Here is a 27,291-nt window from a genome sequence, read left to right as displayed (position 1 = left end):
AAGCCGCTTAAGCAGCTCAATATCAAGAAAACAAACAACCCAATCCAAAAATGGGTAGAAGACCTAAAGAGACATTTCTCCAAAGAAGATATAGAGATCTCCAACAAACACATGAAAGGATGCTCAACATCACTAATCTTTAGAGAATTGCAAATCAAAACTACAATGAGGTATCACCTCACACCGGTCAGAATGGCCATCATCAAAAAATCTACAAACAGGGCTTCCCTGGTGGCACAGTGGTTGAGAGTCTGCCTGCCGATGCAGGCGACACGGGTTCGTGCCCCAGTCTAGGAAGATCCCACGTGCTGCAGAGCGGCTGGGCCCATGAGCCATGGCTGCTGAGCCTGCGTGTCCAGAGCCTGTGCTCTGCAATGAGAGAGGCCACAACAGTGAGAGGCCCGCGTACTGCAAAAAAAAAAAAAAAAAAAAGGTCTACAAACAATAAATGCTGTAGAGGATGTGGAGAAAAGGGAACCCTCCTACACTGTTGGTGGGAATGTAAATTGATACAGCCACTATGGAGAACAGTATGGAGGTTCCTTAAAAAACTAAAAACAGAACTACCATATGACCCAGCAATCCCACTACTGAGCATATACCCTGAGAAAACCATAACTCAAAAAGAGTCATGTATCACAATGTTCATTGCAGCACTATTTACAATAGCCAGGACATGGAAGCAACCTAAGTGTCCATTGACAGATGAATGGATAAAGAAGATGTGGCACATATATACAATGGAATATTATTCGGTCATAAAAAGAAACAAAACTGAGTTATTTGTAGTGAGGTGGATGGACCTAGAGTCTGTCATACAGAGTGAAGTAAGTCAGAAAGAGAAAAACAAATACCGTACGCTAACACATATATATGGAATTAAGGAAAAAAAAGAAAATATGGTTTGATGAACCTAGGGGTAGGACAGAAATAACGATGCAGACGTAGAGAATGGACTTGAGGACGGGGGAGGGGGAAGGGTAAGCTGGGACAAAGTGAGAGAGTGGCATGGACATATATATACTACCAAATGTAAAATAGATAGCTAGTGGGAAGCAGCTGCATAGCACAGGGAGATCAGATTGGTGCTTTGTGACCACCTAGACGGGTGGGATAGGGAGGGTGGGAGGGAGATGCAAGAGGGAGGGGTATGGGGATATATGTGTAGCTGATTCACTTTGTTGTACAGCAGAAACTAACACAACAATGTACAGCAATTATACTCCAATAAAAAGGTTAAAAAAAGAGTAATAAAAATAATAATAGCAAAAACTTTTATAGGAATTAGTACAGGTAGGCACATGTCATCTCATTGATAACCTCACAATAACCTTATTATTTCTCCCTCTACAAAGGGAATGGAGGCATAGGTAGGTCAGAGTAACATACCCAAGGAATGAGTAACCATTTTCCAGGGACACACCCTCTTCAAGGGGAAGCTGGTGAAGGCAAAGATGAGGGAGGAGAATTGTATGGACAGACTGAGACTACAGAGACACTTTCTAGCAATGGAATGGGGCTTTCAAAACAAACTTGGTAAGGGGGCATCACACAGGTTTTGCTGAGAAAGGATAAGCCAAGAAAAGGCTAAGAAGAGAAAAGAATGGTATAGGGAGGGTAAGTGTGACCTTACCTAAAGTGTGACCTTAGCAAAAAGTGTAAAATAAAAATCTACACTTTGTATGGAGATTGTGAGCCTCGAGGTTGAAGGAGACGAGCCCAAAGGTTGTAGAGGAAGATCATGAACGGAGGCAGCCCGGGACAGCTTCCACTGAGCCCTGGACGTGACGTCACGCCAGCAGCACCTCCTTGGTGCCCCTTGGTGCAGAAGGAGGGAGCGACTGCATGGGGACTGTCCTGCCATGGCAGGCATGGCTGCTGGTGGCTGCTCTGGCCACCGCAGATTCTATTCCTGAGTATACCTCACCTAAATAAGGCTTCAACAATGGAAAGCTAAGACTTCCATCGTCTTTGTCTTCGATTTTTAAAATAACACCCTCTTCTTGAAAATGGAAACTGCTTGGTACCTCTTCTCCCTAATTTCCCGAATTTGAGTGAAATCTAAAGGTTACTTTAAATATAAAGTCCATCTGATCAAGAGCATCTGGGAGTCTCTACAGTAAGTCTATTTTTGTTTCATATTTAGCAGTAGTAAAAAGTGTACTAAGAGTAGATGGCACCAAGGAGCTGCCATTTTTCACACCTACAACCAGCATGCTTGTTTCCTCTTGCAAATGTCACAGTGAAAGAGCCAAAACTCCAAAGTTCTGTTTTCCCGAAGTCACTTAAAAATTATGTCTTGAGTGCTTCTGAGTTGTGACAGACCACCCCCACTTCTACCTACACCCCGACAGTCTGAAAACGGGACTGCCAGATGATGGATAAGGAATGGCTATCCGTTCTGACCGAGGAATGGGGGGTTAAATGTACTGCTACTAAAGTTAATACAATTGATACATCATGCAGGGTGAGCTCTTTTCAGAGGGTTCTCACTATTCCAGGGAATGGTCCTGCTTGGTTGGGCTCTGAAGGTAGTCAGAGTTCACGCCCTAACAGGAGGCCAAATGGGGTTGCCAGCCTTTAGAAAACTCGGTGCCTGAGTGGGGAGTGAGGGGAAGTTAAGAAATGACCAGCAGCTGGGCAGGGCAGGACAGCCCACGGGAGGGGGCACCTGTCTGCTTCCACCTGCAAGCTAAGGTCATGGATGCTCGGAAACCAGCTTCTGGTCCAGCGCTTGGAAGCTTAAAGGCTCACCTGGTTCAGACAGTGATGGGTTCAGTATCAAACTGTCTTGACTGCTGGTGCCTATTTCCTGTTGCTGTGCTCCCACCTCACAGAAAAACATATCCCCGCTTAACCTTTTTATTTCATCTTATCTTGTTTTCTTCAGGGCTCCCTTTTTGCCTTATTTACTATCTGTGGTCAATGTTTCCTTCTTCCTCAGCAGTTTTAGTCCATACCTGTCTCATTTCTCTGTATCCATTCCTGTTTCCCTCTCAGTTACTCATCTCCTCCCCCAAATTCTTTTTCCAGTCATGGCAAACTTCTTGAAAAAGGAGTCTGCACTTCGTAAAGCCTTCACAGTCTCACCTCAGGCTAATACAAAATGATTTCAAACCCTGTGCTTTAAGACAGTACCTAAACCGTGTTCACAAAGATCACGCACACGCTCCTAATTGCCACAGCTGATGACTTCCCAGTAGTCTGTCTTGATTACCCCTTTCCCCTTAAAACACTCCCCCTTCCAAGTCTTTTCACTTTCCTCTCCACATCTGGCCACTCTTTCTCCATCTCTTCCCCTCATACCGTCAACACAGAGGATCCCACGATCCTGTCAGCATTTCTCTCCTCACTCCAGTATGCATTCTTTCTCCTTGCTTCAGCTACAGCTTGTGTGCCAGTGATTCCCAGACTCGCATAACACTGACCCTGACCTCTTGCTTCTGAACTAAAAGAGGTACTTCTACCTCTTTCTTTTGGATATCTTACAAGAGCCCCAAATTCAACCGTCAGAGCTAGACTCTCCTCACGCTCAGTCAAATGTGGTACCTCCCTTTTCCTCATCACGTGGTCATCAAGTTCTGGTGATTGTAATTCCAAATGTCTTTCTGATGTACCCCTCCGTGAGCTACTTCCATTACCTCTACTCTCGCCTAGGCCCTCAAACTGCTTTAACGGGACAAGAAGATGGTTAATAGAAGGAGCTTTGGGAATCAGACTAGCTGGATTCTGGGTTTTTTTCACTTAAAGACTTCAGATGGAGTCTTTAAGACTCAGTTTTCTCACTTGTCAAGTGGGGCCAGAATTTAGAACTATTATAAGAAATTTGGTGATCTAACCAAAATGTTATTCACAATGGTTGGCCCACGGTAGCCACTCAAAAATGTTATGTTTTGCGCTCAGTACTCTCCTTATTTCCTCCCATCTCTGAGCTGGAGCTCCTGCCTTTAGCCCATCTCTCCTCTCCAGTACACATTCAACTCTCACACCAATTACTTTCTAAATCAGAGATCTATTCATGTCAGTCTTTGGTTCAAAAAAAAAAAAAAAAACTTTTCACAAATTTTCATTGCCCATATGACAAAGACCATCTCCTTAGTTTGGCATTTTTGACCCTTTAGAAATCTAACCCCAAGCTACCTTTCCAGCTTACAGATTCACCACTCCTTATTATATAACCTATTACCTAATGTATCTTACATTGTCAAGCTTGGTTTCTTTATCGCAGCCACCCCATCTTCAAGGTCTTCCTCCCTTTCATTTCTAGCTGACGAAGTCATACTTATATTTGCATAAGCATCTGTTTCTCCCAATAAGTCTAATTCCTTGGAAGCAAAGAACCTGCCTTATTATTCTGACACATTGCATTCATTGATACATTCATTCACCAAACATTTTTAAACTGAGAACCAGGCACTGTGTGAAGTGCTAGGGATTCAAAGCCAAAGAAGATATAGCCCACACCATTAACCAGTAGACAGTCTGGTTGGGAAGATGGGCATACAAAAAATTCCAGTAGAGGGTGACAGGTGAGAGGATAGAGCAGTGGCTCTCGATCCTGGTCGTATATTAGAATCCCTGGAATCAATTTTTTAATCAATTTAAAAGAATGCTAATGCCTAGGTTCAACCACCAAGAATTCTAATTTAATTGGTCTGTGATGCGTTTTTTTAAAAGCTCTTCTGGTATAGTTATGATAGTGAGGGTTGCAAACCTCTGAGAAAGAGCTCTATACACAACATGGGAGATACACCTTATAGCTGGCACTTTTGGTCGTTCCACAAATTCTGCCCCCTTCTGTACAACCTTCCTCCACATGATTTAGGAGACACTGCCTTATCCCCATCTCAGAGGTAGATTCTAATTGCTCTTTCTTGTGATTGGTTTAGGTGTAGGCAAGGACACCTGAGGGGAGGCTGGTTGTGGGAAGTTGGGAAAAGGTTTCCTAATCTTAAGAAAAATATACCAGGAGAGATAGGTTTCTTTCTGCCTTTGGACACTGCTGTGCCTGGCTGTGACATCTGGAACCACAGCAACCATACTGTAACCATGAGGGGAGCCACCGGGAGGTAAAACTGAGATCTAGAAAAGAGCGGCATTCTTGATGACACTGTCAAGTCATTGTATCAAACTACCCTACTATTGGTCCACCTGTGCATTTTTGGATGTGTGAAATAATAAATTTCCTAACTGTTTGTGCTATTTTGAGTCAGTTTTCTGTTGACCTGAAGCAGATGGTATCCTAACTGATATACAAATAAACCAAACTTGAAGATCAAGGAAAGCAGTCCAGAGAAGGTGATAATCAGAGGAGAGTCTTCAGCAAGGCAGTCAAGAAGCAGGAGAGACAAATAAATAGGCATGGATATAAAAGCATAAGATATTCATAGAACTTCCTATAGTTCAGAATGGCTACTGCAAATAATACGAGTATGGAGATGAAGCTGGAGAGGAGGGAGTCTGGGGCAAGAACTTGAGGAGGCCTGTATGCTGTGAACTAGATTAAATATGGCCACAAAACCATTGCCACTTCTTCTATCAAGAAGCAGAGTCTGGGCTTCCCTGGTGGCACAGTGGTTGAGAGTCCGCCTGCCGATGCAGGGGACACGGGTTCGTGCCCCGGTCCGGGAAGATCCCACGTGCCGCGGAGTGGCTGGGCCCGTGAGCCATGGCCGCTGAGCCTGCGCGTCCGGAGTCTGTGCTCCACAACGGGAGAGGCCGCAGCAGTGAGAGGCACGCGTACCGCAAAAAAAAAAAAAAGAAGAAGAAGCAGAGTCTATTTCAATACCCCATGAATCTGGCTGGCTTCATGACTTGCTTCGACCAATAGAACATGTCAAAAGGGATGTGACGTGAGTTCCAGAGCCAAGGCCTGGCTCTCTTTAAACACTGTCCTGAGGCTGCCATATTGGAAGGAAGGCAATCTAGCCTGGTGGCAGATGAGAGGCCAGGTGGAGAACGGAGATGCCTCAGCTGAGCCAGCACCAAGTGCCGGGCATGTGAGGGAGGGTCCATGCCCTCGTGGACCACGCAGCTAGTCCAGCCATCATGTGAAGAACCAGCAGATGAACTTCCCAGCCAACCCACAGGATCTAAGAAATAATAAATCACCGTCGCAGTAGGCCACTAGATTAGGGGTGGCTTGTTACACAACAACAGATACATACATAGGCCATGCCAAGGTGTTTGGACTTTACTCTGAAAACTATGAGGAGTAACCTAATCAGACTCATGTTTTAGAAAGATCACCTTGGCAGCAACGTGGAGAATGTCTTGGAGGGGGGTGCAGGGCAGAGGTAGAAGGACTGGTTAGAAGACTATTGTGTTAATAGGGCTGAGAAATAATATGGATCTGAACTAAAACAGTGGCAGAGGGAAGGCAGAGAAGAGTTAATATAGGGGTAAAATCAACAGGATGGTGAATACAGGTTATAGAGTGTAAAGGAGAAAATGAGTTAAGAATTACTCAAAGTTTCTGGACTCTGCAAACAAGGGGACGATAGTGCCATTCACTAAGAGAGGGAACTATGGGAGGAAGAGAAAGTCTGACCTAACTTTGGAACTCCCAAGTGGAGATGTACAGCAAGGAGTTGAGAATACTCAATACGCAATAAATGTTTGATGAGCAAATTACTATGGTTAATCTGGTCGGGAACTGAAGTATTCATTGCTATACGGCATAACTTGAGTTCTCTCTAAGACAAGTAAAGTTATAATGGTGTGAACTCATTTTATGGATACTTGGTCAGAACGGAAAGGAAAAAGAAAGATAAGATTTGATGTAGCCCAAAATGCTGATACATCTGCACACTGTTCAGTTTGTGTGCATTAATCTATAATTCTCAGGGAACATTCCTAGTATACAACGTTCCTACCTAAAGGCACTTTCTTAGTGTATGCAGAGGGTAAACTCTATGATACAGGTTCTCTCTTTTTTTTGGCTGGCAGATTCTTTACATGCCACCCAACCTGTAGAATAAGAAGGGGCTTCCCTAGCTACATGCTAGAAAGAGTTGAGACTATCTCCACGTTGTATATTTTGCCAAATGAGCCCACTCTATGATTTACTAATATAATAAACTACAGAGGCTACAAACAACTTTAATATGCACATGTAAATATTGGCTTACCTTTGAAATTGATTAAAATAGCAAGTAAATGGCTGGGAACCAATCTCATCTTTCCAGTACTGTTGCCAATTCATGACACTTTCCAAGTTCTTCTGATTTTCTCTCTTACAGGGAGGGATATAGGAGCACTAACAAAACAGAACACAGAAAGTAAACCTATTATTCTATAGAATATTGAAATATAGTCCTTTTTAATAGACAGATGGCATTATGCTGATGGTAAATCTAATTCTGACCTATTTAATTGTTAATTTAACCAAACTGAAATTCCGAAACTATATTTCAAGTTTTGAATTTGGCGCAATTACAGAAAGTATTCCGATAACAAAAGTACAGCCAAAAATAACTTTCAGTCATTACAGTATAAAGATACTTTATAAACAATTAGTTACAATTTATTAGTGAATTTAAAGCGTAACATACTCTGTCTTTGAGGGCCTGCCAATCAACAAAGGGGGGGAACACAAAACTTAATTTTTATCCCCAATCTCTAATAGACCTTGATATTTTCTTCTTCTACTTTTAACTAACAAATCAAGCACATAGCTCTCCACAGATACTGCTCTCAACTGCTGAAACTCCAGTTTTCTTTTCTTACATTTTCTTGGACAACAAAATCAACAGAAGATTTCCTATCAAGCATAGGATCAATGCATTTTGCTAACTGATGTCCTTTTCTAGCCATGCCTCTGACAAAGTAGTTCTCTCAGAAGGGACTTTATTACTCTAAGCAATATAGACTCAGCAGAATTAGAAAATTGCTCTTAACCTTAGATGTTAAAATTAACCCTTAGCGTTCTAATCCATTTTCTCCATTTCAGTTTTTCATCATGATGATGATCAAGATGAAGATGATGTCAGTTTACAGTTGTTGAGTGTTTACTATGCAAGACACTGTAATAAGTGCTTAAGAGGCCTGACTTCCTGTACTTCCTACAACAATCCTCTACTGATGCCCAACCTACAGATGAGGAAACTGAGATTTCTGTTAGCTCTACAGCTAGAACTAGAGTCTGGTGATTCATCCCATTTTACTCTCAGATGTTTTTACAAAGGTGTTCATTATTAAGAAGCAGGAAAAAATCCATTAGCTCTAGTGTATAATTTGAGTTGCATTATTTTAGAGCATATAATTTGTCAATGCCTTATCACTATTTTCTAGTAAAATACAAACTTTTTAGTACGATGTATAAAGCTCTCCATGAGGTCCCTGCCCTGTCCTCATCCTCACTTGAGCCTGGGATGCAGACGTACAGAAGCACTTGCTCCCAAATCTGCCACATGGAATCACACAGTATCATACTTGTCTGTTTTATGTCAGCCTCTCCAATTTGTTGGCAAGTTGGGACAAGGGCTATTTTTTTCTCTTCTGTCTTTAAACTTAGGACTATACCTGATTACAGTGAAGTTTCAAAAATGTTGGTAAAATTAATTAATAATAACACACTTAGGGGTTTCCCTGGTGGCGCAGTGGTTGAGAGTCCGCCTGCCGATGCAGCGGACACGTGCTCGTGCCCCGGTCGGGGAAGATTCCACATGCCGCAGAGAAGCTAGGCCCGTGAGCCATGGCCTCTGAGCCTGTGCATCCGGGGCCTGTGCTCCGCAACGGGAGAGGCCACAACAGTGAGAGGCCCGCGTACCGCAAAAAATAAATAAATAAATAAAAATAATAACACACTTAGATACATCTTATTCAAGACGGTGAAACTATTTTCACAGTGGTTAAACATTTTAAAAATATATATGAACATTTTAAATTTTAGTAAATTTGTTTATTTTTGTTATATGTAACGAATTCACAACATGTTATGCAAATATCGTCTCAATGCTTGAATCACTGCACATTATCTTCTGCATATATAGTTTCACTTCTACTAATAACAACAGTATAAAGCTAAAAAGTTCTATGAAATTATGAATTCTGAGTTCTTCAAAGCAATAGTTAGGCTTAGAAGCAATGGAGACCATTATTAGATAGGGCTCCAGTCCTATTATTTGTTACATGTTTAGACTTGAGTAAATCACTTTCTTTTTCTGGATTTCATTTTTTCTAATCTGTTAAATCTCCAAAATAATTTCGATCTCTACATCTCTATGATTCTCTTCTTGGAGATACAAGCAAGAAAGGACCCAGAAGAAGGCAGGACTACAAACACTGTTGCAGTGCTTTTCCCGAAAGAGATCCTGCCCACTGGAGAGATAGCTGGGAAGATTGATGAAGCCACCATTCCAGCCAGCAAGAAGGACAAGTGTAGCAGGTCTTTACTTGGGGACCTGTATTTTGCACTAGGAAAATGTTCAAAAGGGGCCTCTGATTTTCCTATTGTTTATTTCCTATAATGTGCTGGACATTTCCTTTCCTTCTGTTAAAAATTCTTTTTCTATATCATGGTCAACTAGTTTGTAAAGTGAGAGTAGGCAGCAAATCACTGTGCTCTTTGTAGAAAGGAGAAATTTCTAGATTTGGAGGCAGAAGCCGTGAGGTATGAAACCCAAGAAATTCATCAGAGCTCTTTTTGCAATGGGCATACTCAACACAAGAGGTATACTAGACATTTTAGGGAATAACAACGAATAACCAAATGTAATTAAAGCAGATTTTACAATTTTGCAAGTTAACTCAGCCTGAATTCTTTACTATTCAGTTTTGGTGGGGTTGGAAGGAAGAAATGGATTTAAAAGAAACGTCTCTACTGAATGACACTCTATGATCTGACCAGGAGAATCACACTTACATGTTTCTGAAAAAGTCAAACAAAAACTTTCACTGAGTGTGTAAAGTTTTGTATTAGTGATTTGTATGTTGTGATTTTATGTGGGATAAAAGCAATGTTTCCCGCCTTTAGGAAACTTTGAGCTGGTATGGATGGATTTTTGGAAGCAGAGTACTCTTTCACGTTGGGGAAAATAACCTGTGATCAAAATTCAAGTATTTTTTCCATGGACTGCATTCTTTCCAAAGAGTATCATAGATTAAATGAGCTTACAATACTCCAGCAACTTCTAAAGCTCACATCGTTTTGAAAGGAAACTTGTTAAAAGGCTAAACTTTAGGCTCTTAAAAATCATTACTGTTTATTTTGTTATACCATGGTTGGCCGTTTAGTCGGTCTTTAAAATTTCTGTGAAGCCTAACTCAGATTCTCCCTAGATTCCTTCTCAATTTTACTTAGTGGATCAGTGTAGATTGTTAGAATTTTAAAATAAGCTATAAATGAAAATTCAAAGCAGTGTTCTAGAAAAAAGAATTCGAAAATCCGTCATAGAAACCTTCCTTTCTAGGTTGTTCAAGTCTGATGGTTTTCCATGCACCAAAATGCTTCTTCATGAATCTCTCTCCTTTGGGGGAGGGGCACAAATAACAATGTATGTCATATCATCATCATCATCATTACTATCATCATGTGGTTAACATTTATTCACTATATGTCAAGCATCTCATTAATCCAAATCTCATTTAATTCAAATGAGCAAATATTATAATCACCCCCTTTTTACAGATGGGGAAACTGAGGGACAGAGGGGTTTAAGAAACTTTCCTTAGGTTACAATGGCAAATGGAATAGCTGGGATTCCAACTGCAGAGGATTCTTAACCACTGCACCACACTACCTCCCTTTAGGGCGTCCCAGTTTTCTCTCTTTGGAGCCCCCTGGTTTGGAGGTAAGGGAGGTGTCCCGACTTCTGCACCCTTCTCTTGGAGAAATAGTATAACGTTTCTTTGGGAATGGAATTGGTGTCGTTTTCCTGAGGACTGGTGGGCTGAGGCCGTCTGTTGCAGCCCTTTGTTTTTCCAATACACTCCCAGAGAAATGCATTGTTAAGTCCTTGCTTGTTCCCTTCTGTCTCAATTTGGCTTCAGGGCTGGTTTTTGGTGCCACAGATGTAATTTCACTTAGGTGAATTTATAGACACAATGTGTTTGGTCATGGAGGACAATAGGCATTCCCTTGGAGAAACTTTTTCATACAGTTCTGACCTTTCTTTTTTTTCATTTGCAAAGGCAGCATTTCCCAACTTCTAATATCATCAGCGCCCAAATAACCTTCACTAGAGGCTGTGTCATTTGCGGCCTAAACTTGCATGAAATCACTTTCTTTAAAAAGTCAGGAGAAAAAGAAGCATGTGAAAAAATATATTTGTTTAGTGCCTACCTTTTAGAAAGAAAATTTGACCTTTGCATTCATGAAGGAAGTTGAGGGGATCCAGTGGGCTATTCTGAGTATATTAACATAAAGACTTCTAGTGAGTTTATTAAGGGAAAAACTATCATCACTTGATGTGGAATATTTGACTGCGTATGTATTATCACTTATTTTCCATTATCTCATTTTAGGGTTTATCAAGATTTGTAACAGTATTCTTTTTCAGCCTACCACGATGAATTTACATTTTAATAGAACACTTCTTGAGTGGGTTCTTTGTGATGTGTCTTGAGGATTGCGTTTCAATCATGTGGGCAGAGTAGGCAAAATTCACTTTCTTCCTTTACTGAGTCATTTAAAAAAAACCATTGCACAAGACACGTGGTCTATTTAAACACTGGGGGCCGGATTCTATGATAGGCATTACCTAAGAAAGAGAACTGAAGAAACTTTTTGATTCCAGTTTCTTCCTTGACTTGACTTGGTTAGGGAGAATAGTATTGAAAGATATAAAACTGGAATGGGTTTAGTGGATTCGATACTTTCCAAAGTAAATTATTGGTTAGAAAATGAATTCTTAAAACATTATCTACTGGAACACAGGTTTGATTACATTTTATACTATAATCCTCCATTTTCTGAAATCCTGTAAGACATCTCTGTGTCAGCTATGATTTATAATATTAATGACATTTCTGACAATATATACATACAATCAGAAAAGCACTAAAAGAAGAAAAAGAAAAAAGGGGAGTTCCCTGGGGGTCTAGTGGTTAGGATTTGGCACTTTCACTGCCGGGGCCCGGATTTAATCCCTGGTTGGGGAACTAAGATCCTGCAAGCCGCACGGCCAAAAAGAAAGAAAAAGAAAAAAAAGAAAAGCACTGTGGAATAAAAAGTATAACTGAATCATTTATAAACCACACACTATTTCACATGCCTCATGACTTCATTAATTGTGTGCAAACATGCATGCACACAAACACACACACACATTCCTTATGAATGTAGGTTAATTGAACAAACATGAAATTATATGTCGGCTGAAAAATTCTCGGGCAGGTGGTTCCAGAATGTACACCCATATCTGAAAGCTAAATGCAAATACTCTTATGGAAGAATTTGAAGGTCAAATACATGGCTTAGAAAATGTGAAAAGTCAGGCTAACTAAGAATAGTTAGGGGCTTCCCTGGTGGTGCAGTGGTTGAGAGTCCGCCTGCCGATGCAGGGGACACGGGTTCGTGCCCCGGTCCGGGAGGGTCCCGCATGCCGTGGAGCGGCTGGGCCCGTGAGCCGTGGCCGCTGGGCCTGTGTGTCCAGAGCTTGTGTTCCGCAACGGGAGAAGCCACAGCAGGGAGAGGCCCACGTACAGCAAAAAAAAAAAAGAATAGTTAGGAGATGCTAAATTAATAACTAAGGAGATGCTAAATTAGCTCTTCAGAGAGAGCAGGCTGGGCAGGTACAGAGAGGTGCCCAGCCTAAAACAGTGTTCATCAAAGTATGGTCCACAGACCACTGACTGTGTCAAAAAGACCCACCCTCCTGAGACTGATTCAGTAGGACTAGGAACCTGCATTTAGTTATTTATTTTATTTTTGGCTGTGTGTTGGCTCTCCGTTGCTGTGCGCGGGCTTTCTCTAGTTGCGGCAAGCAGGGGCTACTCTTTGTTGCGGTTCGCGGGCTCCTCATTGCGGTGTCTTCTCTTGTTGCAGAGCACGGGCTCTAGGCACACAGGCTCAGTAGTTGTGGCTCATGGGCTTAGCTGCTCCGTGGCATGTGGGATCTTCCCGGACCAGGGCTCAAACCCATGTCCTCTGCATTGGCAGGTGAATTCTTAACCACTGTGCCACCAGGGAAGCCCCAATAAAGCATTCTCGATTGCTGAGTACAGGATACAAAGATTAGATGTTACTCCCGACCCCTCTTCTTCCTTCCCTCCCAGGAGCATGTAGTGCAGTAATAGTAGCATATGCACAAAGTGCTTTGTGATTGCAAAAGAGGAAGCGAACATTTTGGCTTCAGGAGGGTAGGGGTGGAATAAGAGAAGGCTTCACAAAAGAGGTGACAAGATTGTGTCTTTACGGCTGAACAGGAGTTTGCTTCTCAGAGAATGGGTTGGGAAGGTGACAGTCCAAGAAGAAGAAATGGAATGTGATGGATGTTCCAGAAAGACTGAATCATCTAATGTGCTTGAAGGAGAGGGGCATGGGAGATGGCATTGGAAAATGCCCAAATTATATGAACTACTACTCATGAAGAATTGTTCCTCTGTCCTTGCATGCCCCTGTGAAAAGCTGCTCAATACCTCCAGCAGAGTATTCCCACCCACCCCCAACGCTCCTTTAGTTAGAATGTATTACTATGTGTTGGTATTACATCTGCACTTTTGTAATGTAATATTATTCATTTAACTTCTGGATTCAAGTAGACTGCTAAAGTTGGTGATATTATTAAAACTGAGAAAAGTTTGGAACAACATTCCACTTTCAAGAGAAAATAGTTCATTCAGCTCTAGAGTTGGAAAATAAAAATACGGTGTCTTTGCCAAAAATAGAGGTCGAATCTAAACAGAAGTCAGACCAAAACTAGAAGTTTTAATCTGGAAGAAGCTCAATAGTTATTAAGCATGGCAGCACATGTAAAAATTTGTTCAAAGGCTTATGATGATAATTTAAAATCCTTGAGGAGATGGCCAATCCTCTTACAACCACACAGAACATAGAAATGAAACAGAACATCTTAAATGCTCATGCATGCCTTCAGATAGGCTCATAATGTGTATATATGTGTGTATATATACATATATATATATTTAATGAAATATTACAACATCATTTCTGCGTGAATGAAACCAACAAGCCCTGTCCATAAGTCCCTAAAACCGGGATTGATAGATGGGGGTGATGAAAAATTGATGCTTCCTATTTGTGGCAGAATGTATTTTCCAAAGATGGCTGCACCAATATCCATCCTATTTTACATGCTCTTACAACGTGACATTGACACTCCTCTATTCAGAGGTGTGGGTTTCCCTTCCCTAGAACATGGATGAGACTGTGATTACAGAGTATGTGATGCTCTGTGACTTCTAAGGCTGAATCAGAAAAGAGGACATAGCTTCTGCTTGAATCTCTCTCTTGGGAATGTGTGTCCTTGGAATTCTGACACTATGCTGTAAGGAAGCCCAAAGTAGCCCATGCAGAGAGATCACATGGAAAGGCCTGTGTGGAGAGGAACCAAGGCCCCCCCGTCAACAGCCAACATCAACTCTCTGATACGAGAGTAAATGAGCCTTCAGATGATGCTAGCCTCCAGCCTCCGAGCATCTACAACGACCTCAGACATCATAGGGCAGAGATAAACTGTCCCCATAGTGCCCTGTCTGTATTTATGACCCACAGAATTTGTGAGCACAATAAAAATGATTTCATCCATCAATGATAACTTTTGACAGTGACTAAGAGATCATAGGACCCCTAGGACTAAAAATGTGGAAAACCTTTAAGGTTCAACTTGATCTACATACCAGAAAGGACCTGAGGTTTGATGAAGTGGAGTCCAATGAGTCATCATGATGTAAGACAAGACTCCTTACCCACTCCCCAGACCTAAAGCTCCTTGAATGAAGGCAAGGCTACTTATTCTTGAAAAAGACCTGTGGCAGCACCTCAAGTAATGCCTACTAAAAATCTTCTCCTACCCTTTCCCAAGAGAACATGCAAACATTTACAAGAGTAGCTGTGCAGTGGGGAAAGGGCAGCCATTTACAGTATTATTGGACACTGGCTCTGTGCTCATCCTAATCCCTGGGGACACTAAGTATGACTGTGCTCGGAATGTGAGCTCATGGGGTCAGGGGAAAACGGAGTTTTGACCTAAGTTGATGTCACAATGGGTCCAGTGGGGCTTCCCCGGTGTCGCAGTGGTTAAGAATCCGCCTGCCAATGCAGGGGACACGGATTCAAGCCCTGGTCCAGGAAGATCTCACATGCCGCGGAGTAACTAAGCCCGTGAGCCACAACTACTGAGCCTGCGCTCCAGAGCCACGAGCCACAACTACTGAGCCTGTGTGCCACAACTACTGAAGCCCGGGCCTCTAGAGCCCGTGCTCCGCAACAAGAGAAGCCACTGCAGTGAGAAGCCTGCGCACCGCAACGAAGAGTAGCCCCCGCTTGCTGCAACTAGTGAAAGCCCACACGCAGTAATAAAGTCCCAACGCAGCCAAAAATATATAAATTAAATAAATAAATTTTTTTAAAAAAAAGGGTCCAGTGAGTCCATGAACTCTCCTGTGGTTGATATTCTAAATCTACATATGCAATATACATGCTTGGTCTGGTCGTACACTGGTTGTAATTTCTACCCTGACTTCCTTTACCCATGGAGATAGGCTATTATGGTGGATGACTGAAACTACCTCCTTCCTCCCCAAATAGTAAACCACTACTGCATCCCTAGGGAAGTCACAGAGATTACAGGAGTGGGGATTCCTACCACACATCCTACCAATGTTTAACTTGCCTATTTGGCTCTTGAAGAAGACATACAAGTCTTGGAGAATGACTGTATTGTTAAATGAATCGGTGGTAACTACCTTCAGTTGCTGTTTCAGATACAGTCTCTTTATTGGAGCAATTAAACTTACCTCCAGAGCCTATTCTATGGTGACTGATCTGACAAATGCTATCTTCTCCATCCTTGACAGAGAGCACCAGAGAGAGTTTGCTTTTATCTGGCAGCGACGGTGTAGACTACTGTCTTACCCAGGTCTACCTCAACTCTCTCTGGACGTCATGCTCTAGTGTGCAGGGACCTTGACCCGTCGCCCTCCCACAGAACATCATACCGTCTGTACATCGAGGAGATCATGCTGATCAGAAATCAGGGAGTACAAACTGCCCTAGATTCCTTGGTAAAGTACAGGTGTGCCAGAGGGTGGGGGTGGCACAGGGGATTTCTGGATATCCCCTTCAAAGTGAAAGACAGATTGCTGTACCTTTCATTCCTTACAACTAAAAAAGAGGCACAACGCTTGATGGATCCTTTATACTTTGGAGGAAACATTTCCCCACATTTGGGATTGCTCCTCTGACCCCTTACTGAGTAACCCATTTACCTGCCAGCTTTCAGTGGCAGGCAGAGCAGGAGAACCCGCTCCAGGCACTCCAGGCTACAGAAAGCTCTCTTGATTGACTTCCGTGGCCCAGGGCCTCCAATGGTATCCAAGGCGTCTGTGCCAGATTGGAGGGATAGATGGAGCCTGTAGAGAGCTCTGATAGCATAAATCAAACTCATGCTTCCTTTGACAAATCACTAACCTCCTTTTGAGAAACCCTTGGTTTGTTACCGAATGCCTGAACATGCGACACCCAGTCACCACGTTATCCATTGTATACTGGGCTATTTGACCCACTGAGACATATAGGTGGGGTTTTCAGGGCTAAAGCAGGTCCTGCAGGCAAATAAGATTCACGAGAAAATGGCTCGCATTCCCAACGCACCTTCTCTTTTGTACTGCGGCTTTCCCCAACTTGTCTTAATGTGCAGTTGTTAATGTGGGCTTGTTTTTCTCATACCAAGACATACATACCTCCAGGAGTACTCTGCAGTGTGCTAGGGAGTACCTGAAGCCTATGACCAGTTTTGATGGATGAAAGAATTTGAGCTCAGTTTGAGCATATCTTTGAGCAGAACTCCTGATTGTTTATTTCTCTTGAAAGGCATGACGTTGGAGGTATAGACCTACACTGATTTATGGGCACTAGATAACAAATAATAAATTGCACTTTGAGTAAACAGATTAGAGTACGTTAAAGCCTCAGAAACAGAACTCTGAACAATACATAAGATCCAAAATGTATACTTCCCATGCACCCTTTCTCAGGAAGCTACTTGAGGATGCACTCCACCAAAGCAAAGGTATAAAGCAGAAGGCATGGGGTCAAGGAAATAGAGTACCTAACAGAGGAGAGACAGAGCAGGCCTAAGGTGCAACCAGTTCGGTTTGCGGCAATAGGCTAAAGGAGTTCAGAAAAGTTATGCCAGGTAAGTTTTTTTAAAAGAGAAAGAAGTAGAATGAAACAGTTACGTATAATGAATAAGTATATGAAAAACAGTGTGCAAAGGAGTTTTACAATTCTGTGGGAGAATTTTGTTAAAGTAAGAGAAAGGTATACAAGGAAGTAAGAAAATATTATAAGGGGATGATTATCAGCTCAAAGAACATAAAAAGTTGCAATAAAAACGAACAATACGGGCTTCCATGGTGGCGCAGTGGTTGAGAGTCCGCCTGCCGATCCAGGGGACACGGGTTCGTGCCCCGGTCCAGGAAGATCCCACATGCCGCGGAGCGGCTGGGCCCGTGAGCCATGGCCGCTGAGCCTGCACGTCCGGAGACTGTGCTCCACAACAGGAGAGGCCACAACAGTGAGAGGCCCGCGTACCGCAAAAAAACAAACCAAAAAACCCCGAACAATACATAGTAAAAATAAGTTAAGCACTCAATGCTAATTTAGCCAAAAATCATGATATTTAAAGGATGAAGGGGGGAAAATGAGATGGAATGGGATGGTGTAAGAAAGCTAAATCCTCAGATTCAATCATAGGCAGGCAATTGTGTCTAAAATATATATATCAAACTGACACAGCAGTGTAACGCAACTATACTCCAATAAAAACAAACGAAAATCAAAAAAATAAAATATATACATCACAGAGCTTACTGTTTAGAAACATGGTGGTAACTACTAGGAAAAACAGAAGACAAAAATAGTTAAATATAGTTGTTTCTGGATGCCAAAAGGGATTGGGACGGAGGAGTCCCAATAGTAGTTCTATTGAGAACTTTCTCCATTTCCTCTATGGTAATTCGTCTATTTTTTTTTTTTAATCACTATTAGATTGTTTTAGTTTCGAAGTTTGTATTATCCTAGAGAATTACCATATCGTCCTATGGTTTCAAATTTACTGGCATTGTATTTGATCAAAGTATTCACTTGAAATTATTTTAACTTTTCCTATATTTACAGTTATTCCCTCATTCTTGTTTCTAATTTTGTGTTTTTGGAGAGCATTTCTTTGGTAACTAAACTTGCTGAGTATTCATATCTGAACTTATCTTTCTGAAAAAATATTCTGCATTTCCTGAACATGCTCAATAAATCTCCAGTGGGAATTTATTTTTTAAATTTTTTGCCATGCTGCTTGCCTTGTGGGATCTCAATCTCAGCTCCCTGACCAGGGATTGAACCGGGGCCATGGCAGCGAAAGTCCAGAATCCTAACCACTAGGCAAACAGGGAACTCCCTCCAATGGAAATTTTGAAGCTCTGCAAAATTTTAATGCCATAAATTTGTGTTGTTAGTTTTCCACCTAGCGGCTCTGCAAAATCAAATAAGTATCTGTTGAAAAACACTGAAGGGCAAGGTGCTTGACATCAACCAGAAGAAAACAGACATTCAGTACTTCACATGGGCATGGGAGAAAGAAAGCCCAATGGATGGAGGAGGTGGATGTCACCTCAGAACTAAGCAGTAAATGCATGCACATGCTCACACACACACACACACACACACACACACACACACCCAGTACTGTGTAAAGCCCTCCGACAACTACACAGAAGGTAAGCTCCAACCCAGCAGGGATTTCTTTTACCACTGCATCCCCAGAACCTAGAATAGTGTGCCTGCCACATGCAGGTCCTCCATAAACATCTGTTGAATTAATGATTCTACAGATATTTTAAAATAATGCAACCTGCAGAAGATTTGTACAAGTAGATATTTTCCTACCAGCTATGAAGATTAAGGAATGGAGAGTTGGAAATATTGAGATACCAGAAACTAAGCTGTTGTCTCGATATTACAAAGTTTGTGACAAAGTCCCTAAACTCTTTCCTTGCCCGTGAAATTTTCCCTACTTGATGCCTCAGTAATTATTTAAAAATGCAAATGCCAAGGTTTATTTATTCCACAAGTATTAATCAATTATACCTTCTTGGATCATATTTATCCATATTATTATCTATAACCTGTATTATCAAAAATCCTCAGTCTGTGAAGAAACTGAGGATCAAGAGGTTGAGTGATTGGGGGCTTACCTGGTGGCGCAGTGGTTGGGAATCTGCCTGCCAATGCAGGGGACATGGGTTCGAGCCCTGGTCCAGGAAGATCCCACATGCCGCAGAGCAACTAAGCCCGTGAGCCACAACTACTGAGCCCACGTGCCACAACTACTGAAGCCCGTGAGCCTAGAGCCCGTGCTCCACAACAAGAGAAGCCACCACGATGAGAAGCCCGTGCACCACAAAGAAGAGTAGCCCCTGCTCGGCGCAACTAGAGAAAGCCCGCTCGCAGCAACGAAGACCCAACACAGCCAAAAATAAAATAAATAAATTTTTTAAAAAAAGAAAAAGAAAAAGAAAATTGAGGGATTGTTTAAGAAAAAAGGTTGAGTGACCGGCCCAGAGGTGCACACCTACATTCAGGTGTAGGTACCTCGATTTCAACACTGCAGCCTTTCCCACTCTACCAAGCAGCTTCTAAAGGTCTGCTACGTGTGCACCTCTGCCATGAACACAATTAGTGAAACCTAAGGTGGTGCCTGGAACACGAACCAGAGAAGAGGCTTTCCATTCCTTCAGTACTGTGGCAACGTAAACTGGTATGGGTGAGGCAGGTATACAAGTACAACACACTGTGGTTTTCTCAAGTCGGTACCTTCATCTCCAACACACTGATCCTCTCAGCTGTATTCTCTAGTCGTGCCCTGTGTGCTCCACAGAGCATTTATTTTAAAGTAACATTTCTGGGATTTCTCTCATTACAGAAATAATGTTTTACCAGCTATCTGGGCATCCCTTAGCTCCAGTCAAATTGACACAGAAAATTAACCATCACACCTAGTCTTATACAGAAAAGATGATCATTTATTGCTAAGACAGCTTCACATAATGAGTTTTGAATTATTGCTCTACCATGGTGCAAATATTCTCCCAAATTTGTCATTTTTCTTTCAATTTTAATGTTTTTTAAAAAATATAAGTTAAGTTTTTTCTTACTATGTCATTAAATAAAGGAGTGTATTCTTTTATGATTTTTTGCTCTTGTTAGCCTTAGAAAGGCTTTGCCCACTGCCCAAATTATGTAAATATTCATCTATATTTTTAGTACTTTCATAGTTTATTTTTATACATTCAAAATGTGTTCCATCAAAATTATAATTTTATTTTAACTAAAAATTTTCTAAATAATTTTTGAGTATTTTACAAATAAATTTTATTTGGAAAATTAATATTTTAAAGTACATATTTTTCCAAATAGTAGGGAAGTTTTAACCTCTTTACAAGTTATTTGAAATGCCAAATTTGCAAAATAAATCTCCCATCAACATTATTTTTTGGTAAGAGCTTTACTGAAATATAACTGACATGCCATTCAATTCACCCCTTTAAAGTGTATAATTCAATGTTTTTAAGTGGATTCACAGAGGTGTACCACCACCACAATCAATTTTAGAATGTTTTTATCACCCCAAGAAAACACCATATACGTACCCTTTAGCTATCATTCCCAATCATCCTATAGATTTCCCTACTCTAGACATTTCATGTAAATGGAATTGTATAATACGTGATCTTCTGTGGCTGACTTCTCACACTTGGCACGTTTTCAATCATGTTGTAGCATGTATCAACACTTCATTCCTTCTTATAGCCAAATAAAATTCCTTGCATGGATATAGCACATTTTGTTTGTCCATTTGTCAGTTGATGAATGTTTGATTTATTTCCACATTTTGGCTGTTATAAATAATGCTACTACAAATAGTCATGTACAAGTTTTTGTGTGGACATGTGTTTTCATTTCTTTTGGGTATATACCTAGGAATGGAGTTGCTGGGTCATATGTAATTCTGTTTAACTTTTTGAGGAACAGTCAACTGTTTTCCAAAGCAGCTGCAAATCTTTTACATTCTTACCAACAATGTATGAGGATTCTAATTTCTCCACACCCTCACCAAAACTTGTTATTGTCTTTTATTTTTTAATAGTCTTCTAGTGGGTTGAAAGTGGTATCTTATTGTGGTTTTTTTTTTTTTTTTGCAGTACGTGGGCCTCTCACTGTTGTGGCCTCTCCCGTTGCGGAGCACAGGCTCCGGCAGCATGTGGGATCTTCCCGGACCGGGGCACGAACCTGTGTCCCCTGCATCGGCAGGCAGACTCTCAACCACTGTGCCACCAGGGAAGCCCTCTTATTGTGGTTTTGATTTGCATTTCCCTAATGACTAATGATGTTGAACAAATTTTTCATGTGCTTGTTGGCTGTTTGTATACCTTCTTTGGAAAAATATCTGTTCCCAACTTTTGCCTATTTATAAATTGGGTAATTTGTCTTTTTGTTATTATTGTTATTGAGTTGTAAAGGTTCTTTATATATCCTGGATATTCAACCCTTATCAGATGTGCAAATATTTCCTCTCATTCTGTGTTTGTCTTTTCACTTTCTTGATGGTATTCTTCAAAGCACAAACATTTTAAAATTTTGATTATGTCCAATTACCTATTTTTCCTTTGATTACTTATGCTTTTTGTGTCATGTTAAGAAACTGTGCCTAATTCAAAGGTATAAAGATGTACACCTATGCTCTCTTCTAAGAGCTTTATAGTTTTAGCTCTTATATTTAGGTCTCTCATCAATTTGAATTAATTTTTGTATATGGTGTGAAGTAGAAGTCCAACTTCACTCCTTTGCATGTGTATAAACAGTTGTTCCAGCACCACTGGTTAAAATGACTTTTTTTTTCTGTTGAATGCTCTTGACACCCTTGTCAAAATCAATTACTTATAAATGTATACATTTATTTCTGGACTCTCAACTCTACTCCATAGATTTGGAATCTATTCCTTATGCCAGTACCACACAGTCCTGGTTACTATAGCTTTCTAGTAAGTTTTAAAATTGGAAAGTGTGAGTTTTCCAATTTTGTTCTCCTTTTTCAAGATTGTTTTGGTTATCCTGGGTCCCTTGTACTTTGATCTGAATTTCAGGATTAGCTGGTCAACTTCTGACAAAGAAAATCCAGCTGAGTTTTTGATAGGAATTGTAATGAATCTATAGATCAATTTGGGGAGTGTTGCCATCATATTACAATATTCAGTCTTCCAATCTATGAACAAAGGTTATCTTTAATTAGTTTTTCTTTAATTTCTTTCAGTAGTGTTTTGTAGTTTTCAGGGTACAAGTCTTACATTCTTTTGTTAAATTTGTCACATGTATTCCTAAGTATTTGATTATTTTGATGCTACTGTAAATAGAATTGTGTTCTTAATTTTACTTTTGGATTGTTCATTGCTAGTGTACAAAAATATAATTGATTTTTGTATATTGACTTTGTATCCTGCAATCTTGCTGAATTTACTAGGTCCGATAGCTTTTTTTTTTTTTTAGGGGATTCTCCAGGAGTTTCTATATACAAGATCATGTGATTTGTGAATAGAGATACTTTTATTTCTTCCTTTCCAATCTGGCTGTCTTTTGTTTCTTTTTCTTGCCTAATTGTCCTGAGTAAAACCTACAGTACAATATCGAACGTGAGTAGCAGGAGTGGACATCCTTGTCTTGTTCCTGATCTTAGGGGAAAACTTTCAGTCTCTCATCATTAAGTATGATATTGGTTGTGGGTTTTTCATAGTTTCCCTTTATCAGGTTGACAAAGTTCCCTTCTATCCCTAGTTTGTTGATTTTTTAAGTCAAGGAAGGATTTTGTCAAACGTTTTTCCTGCATATACATGCATGTGATTTTTGTCATTTATTCTATTAATATGTTGTATTACATTGATTTTATTATGTTTAACCAACCTTGCATTCCTAAAATAAATCCCACTTGACCACGGTGCAAAATCATAAACTCTTCTGCCAAAAAAAGAAGAGGTAATACATCCCAGCTCATTCTGTTATTATGATACCAAAAGCAGACAAAGATATCACAAGAAAACTACACAACAATATACCTTATGAATATAGATGCAAAAATCTTCAACAAAATGCTGTTAAACTAAATCTTGGAACATATAAAAAGGATTATATACCATGACCAAGCTGGAGGAATTGGGAGTGCATAGTAATGTGCATGAGATTTCTTTTGGGAGGAATGGAAATATTCTGGAATTAGCAATGATGGTTGCACAACTCTGTGAATATACCAAAACCCTGTACACGTTAAAAGGGCAAATATTACAATATTTGAAATATATATATATATTTTAAAGGAAGCTGCCTGCCTTTTATTTTTCTCTTTCACTCTTCTCACTGCCTAAAAGGCAGACGTGATGAAGTTAGGAAAACCACGTTAAGGGACAGTTAGAGCAACAAGACAGTAAGAAACTGGGTGTTTGAATGACCTTCCAGATCAGAATGGCACAGCCCCACAGACTGCTTACAAGCTCATACATTTACAAAAGAAAAAAACCTAGTAGTTCCTTTGTTTAGGTTACTGTTACGAGGTTCCTATTAAAGTAGCCCACACTTTGCTGTACAGCAGAAACTAACACAACATTGTAAATCAACTATACTCCAATAAAAATTAATTTAAAAAAAGAGCAGATTGCCATCAGTCCGCGCCAGCCAGTTCCGTTATGGTGACTCGCAGCCCCAGCGTTGTGATTAGTGATGATGCACCAGGTTATGACCTAGATTTATGTTGTAGACCTAATCATTATGCTGAGGATTTGGAAAAGGTGTTTATTCCTCATGGACTAATTATGGACTGGACCGAACGGCTGGCTCAAGATGTGATGAAGGAGATGGAAGGCTCTCACATCGTGGCCCTCTGTGTGCTCAAGGGGGGGCTATAAATTCTTTGCTGATCTGCTGGATTACATCAAAGCACTGAAACAGAAATAGTGATAGATCTATACCTATGACTGTAGATTTTATCTTTATGTAGATAAAGATTTATGTAGATAAAATTTATGTAGATAAAATGTAGATTTTATCTTTATGTCACCTGTCAACAGGTGACATAAAAGTAATTGGTGGAGATGATCTCTCAACCTTAACTGGAAAGAATGTCTTGATTGTTGAAGATATAATTGACACTAAACAATGCAAACCTTGCTTTCCTTGGTCAAGCAGCATAATCCAAAGATGGTCAAGGTTGCAAGCTTGCTGGTGAAAAGGATCCCTCGAAGTGTTGGATATAGACCAGACTTTGTTAGACTTGAAATTCCAGACAAGTTTGTTGCAGGATATGCCCTTGACTATAATGAATACTTCAGGGATTTGAATCATGTTTGTGTCATTAGCAAAACTGGAAAAGCAAAATACAAAGCTGAAGATGAGAGTTCAAGTTGAGTTTGGAAACATCTGGAACTCCATTGAATTCACCAGGAAAATTATCAAATGTTCTAGTTCTGTGGCCAGCTGCTTAGTAGAGCTTATTGAATGTATCTTCTAAGAATTTTATGTTTTGTACTTTAGAAAAGTCAGTTGCTTCATTCCGAAACTCTTTATTTGCACAATGAACCTACAGACTATCAGTTCCCTTTGGGTGGATTGTTTGACTTGTGAATGAAAAATCTCTTAAACCACACCACTATTGAATGAAAATATTGAAATAGTATCTGTAAGAAACATTTAAAGAGAAGAATAGTTTTTTTTTTTTTTTTGGTACGCGGGCCTCTCACCGCTGCGGCCTCTCCCGTTGCGGAGCACAGGCTCCGGACGCGCAGGCTCAGCGGCCATGGCCCACGGGCCCAGCCGCTCCGCGGCACGTGGGATCCTCCCGGACCGGGGCACGAACCCGCATCCCCTGCATCGGCAGGCGGACTCTCAACCACTGCGCCACCAGGGAAGTCCAAGAAGAATAGTTTTTTAATTGGTATTTTAATTTTTATATATTCAGGAAAGAACAGAAGTGATTGAATATTGTTAATTATACCACTGTGTGTTTAGAAAAGTAAGAAGCAGTCAGTTTCATATCAGTGGCAGTATTTAGAGGTATCGTTATGTCAGATAAACCATATGTCCTGGAATTAGTTTAGTAGGTTTCAGTAGTATTAACTGTATTTTCCCACTTGTTCAGATTATTTCTGGTAAAATTCTGTCAACAGTTCCTTTTAAATACAGGTCAATAAGTTCTAAAAACCTACCACTTTTTGAAGTCTTCAATGTAAAAATCCTTAAAATAAAGGCTGTCTCTTTAAAAGAAAAATAAATAAAGTACCCCATCCAATATCCGAATAAATTCAATTAGATTGTTTCTACTTTTTCACTACTACAAACAGTTCTGCAATGAAAATCCTCATATATACTTCCTTGAATACATGTTATAGTTTTATTAGGGTAAACTCCTTGAAGTGAAATTGTTGTCACTTCACTTGATTGTCACAGTGGTTGTCAGGTATGCACAACTTCAGTTACACATACTATTGATATGTTTGATTATTTTTCTGAGTGGTTGAACCAATTTTCCAGCAATCAGTAGGATTTAACATTTTCTCAAAACCTCACCAACACCTGGTCTTATGAAACATTAAGTTTTGCCAATCTGATGGGTGTGAAATGGTATTCCATTATTGTTGTCATTTGAATTTCCCTGAGATTACTGGAATACAGCATTGTTTCACATTTATTGACCATTTGAGTTTTTTCATGAATTGACTGTACATAACCTTCACTGATTTTCCCATTATGTCATATGTCATTTTCTTAATGATTTGTAGACATTTTCACAAATGCTGGATAGTCCTTTGCTGATTACTTGTTTTACCATTATCTTCTACTAGTCTGTGGTTTACATTTTTACTTTGTTTACAATAATTTTAGTCATATGGAAATTATCGTTTTAACATGTTCAAATGTATCAATCTTTTCCTTTTATGATTTGTTCCTTAAGCCTTATTTGAGAAAATATTTCTTAGGCCTATGTCATAAAGATATTTTCCTATTCCAACTGCTGGAAGTTTTATAGTTTTCTTTTCACATTTAGGTTTTATTCCATTTGGAATTTGTTGTTATGGGTGTGAAGTATGTATCACATTTTTTTTTTTTTTTTTTGCAGTACACGGGCCTCTCACTGTTGTGCCCTCTCCTGTTGCGGAGCACAGGCTCCGGACGCACAGGCTCAGCGGCCATGGCTCACGGGCCCAGCCGCTCTGCAGCATGTGGGATCCTCCCAGACCGGGGCACGAACTCATGTCCCCTGCATCGGCAGGCGGACTCTCAACCACTGCGCCACCAGGGAAGCCCCATGTATCACATTTTATTTCTTTTTTACGTAGAGCTAATTGCTCAAGCACCATTTATTCATAAGGTCACTCTTTCCCTAATGAATTTCCCACATCTTCTATGTCTCTCAGTAAAATTTAATCATTTCTAGCTTAATTTCACTGAGGATAAAATCTTTATTATTTCACTGCTATGAAATTTGTGAAGGCTTTCTTTATGGCCCAGAATGTGATCAGTTTGGGGAAATGTTATGCGGGCACTTGAAACGATGTGCACTCTGCTGCTACTGGATATACTATTTTATATATGTCAGTTGGGTCAGTTGTTAAACATGTTATTCAAATCTGCTGGATGTGCATTGATATTGCTTTTGTCTGATTGCTTATCAGTTACAAACAGAGGTGTGTTAAAAATCTCTCATCATGATAGACTTGTATATTTCTCCCTTGAGATATTTCTACATATTTCTGCTTTAATTTTTTTGTTTTTATGTATTTCAAGGTTGTATTTTTAGGTACCTCCCAATATACAATTGTTATATTTTGTTGAATTAACTTTTATAATTATGAAATGTCCCTTTTTATCTCTAGTAACATTTTTTTGCTTCAAAGTCTACTGTATTTCATATAATACAAGTACTCCAGCCTTTCTTTCTTCATTTTTTTGGGGGGTTGATGTTTGTATGTTTTCCAGTCTATGATCTCTACCTTTTAATTGGAAGAATTAGTCCATTTATATTTAATATAATTATAAATTTGGGTTTAAATCTACTACCTTTTTTTTTT

General features: G+C 40.2%; 1 protein-coding gene and 1 pseudogene across 1 annotated transcript in view; one reads left to right on the top strand and one right to left on the bottom strand.

The window, feature by feature from the left end:
• KCNMB4 (potassium calcium-activated channel subfamily M regulatory beta subunit 4) overlaps positions 1–27,291 on the bottom strand; it is a 67,659-nt gene that overhangs the window by 32,967 nt on the left and 7,401 nt on the right. The window contains exon 2 of the mRNA XM_067697347.1: positions 7,131–7,258. Within this exon, the coding sequence (XP_067553448.1) occupies positions 7,131–7,258 (128 nt within the window). The remainder of the gene's footprint in view (positions 1–7,130; positions 7,259–27,291) is intronic.
• LOC137202872 (hypoxanthine-guanine phosphoribosyltransferase pseudogene) lies at positions 23,905–24,737 on the top strand (annotated as a pseudogene).

The sequence above is a fragment of the Pseudorca crassidens genome, chromosome 11 (assembly GCF_039906515.1).
Source record: "Pseudorca crassidens isolate mPseCra1 chromosome 11, mPseCra1.hap1, whole genome shotgun sequence".
Lineage (NCBI taxonomy): Eukaryota > Metazoa > Chordata > Mammalia > Artiodactyla > Delphinidae > Pseudorca > Pseudorca crassidens.
Note: the sequence above shows the minus strand (reverse complement) of the source record. Positions and strands in the feature narration are given on the sequence as shown.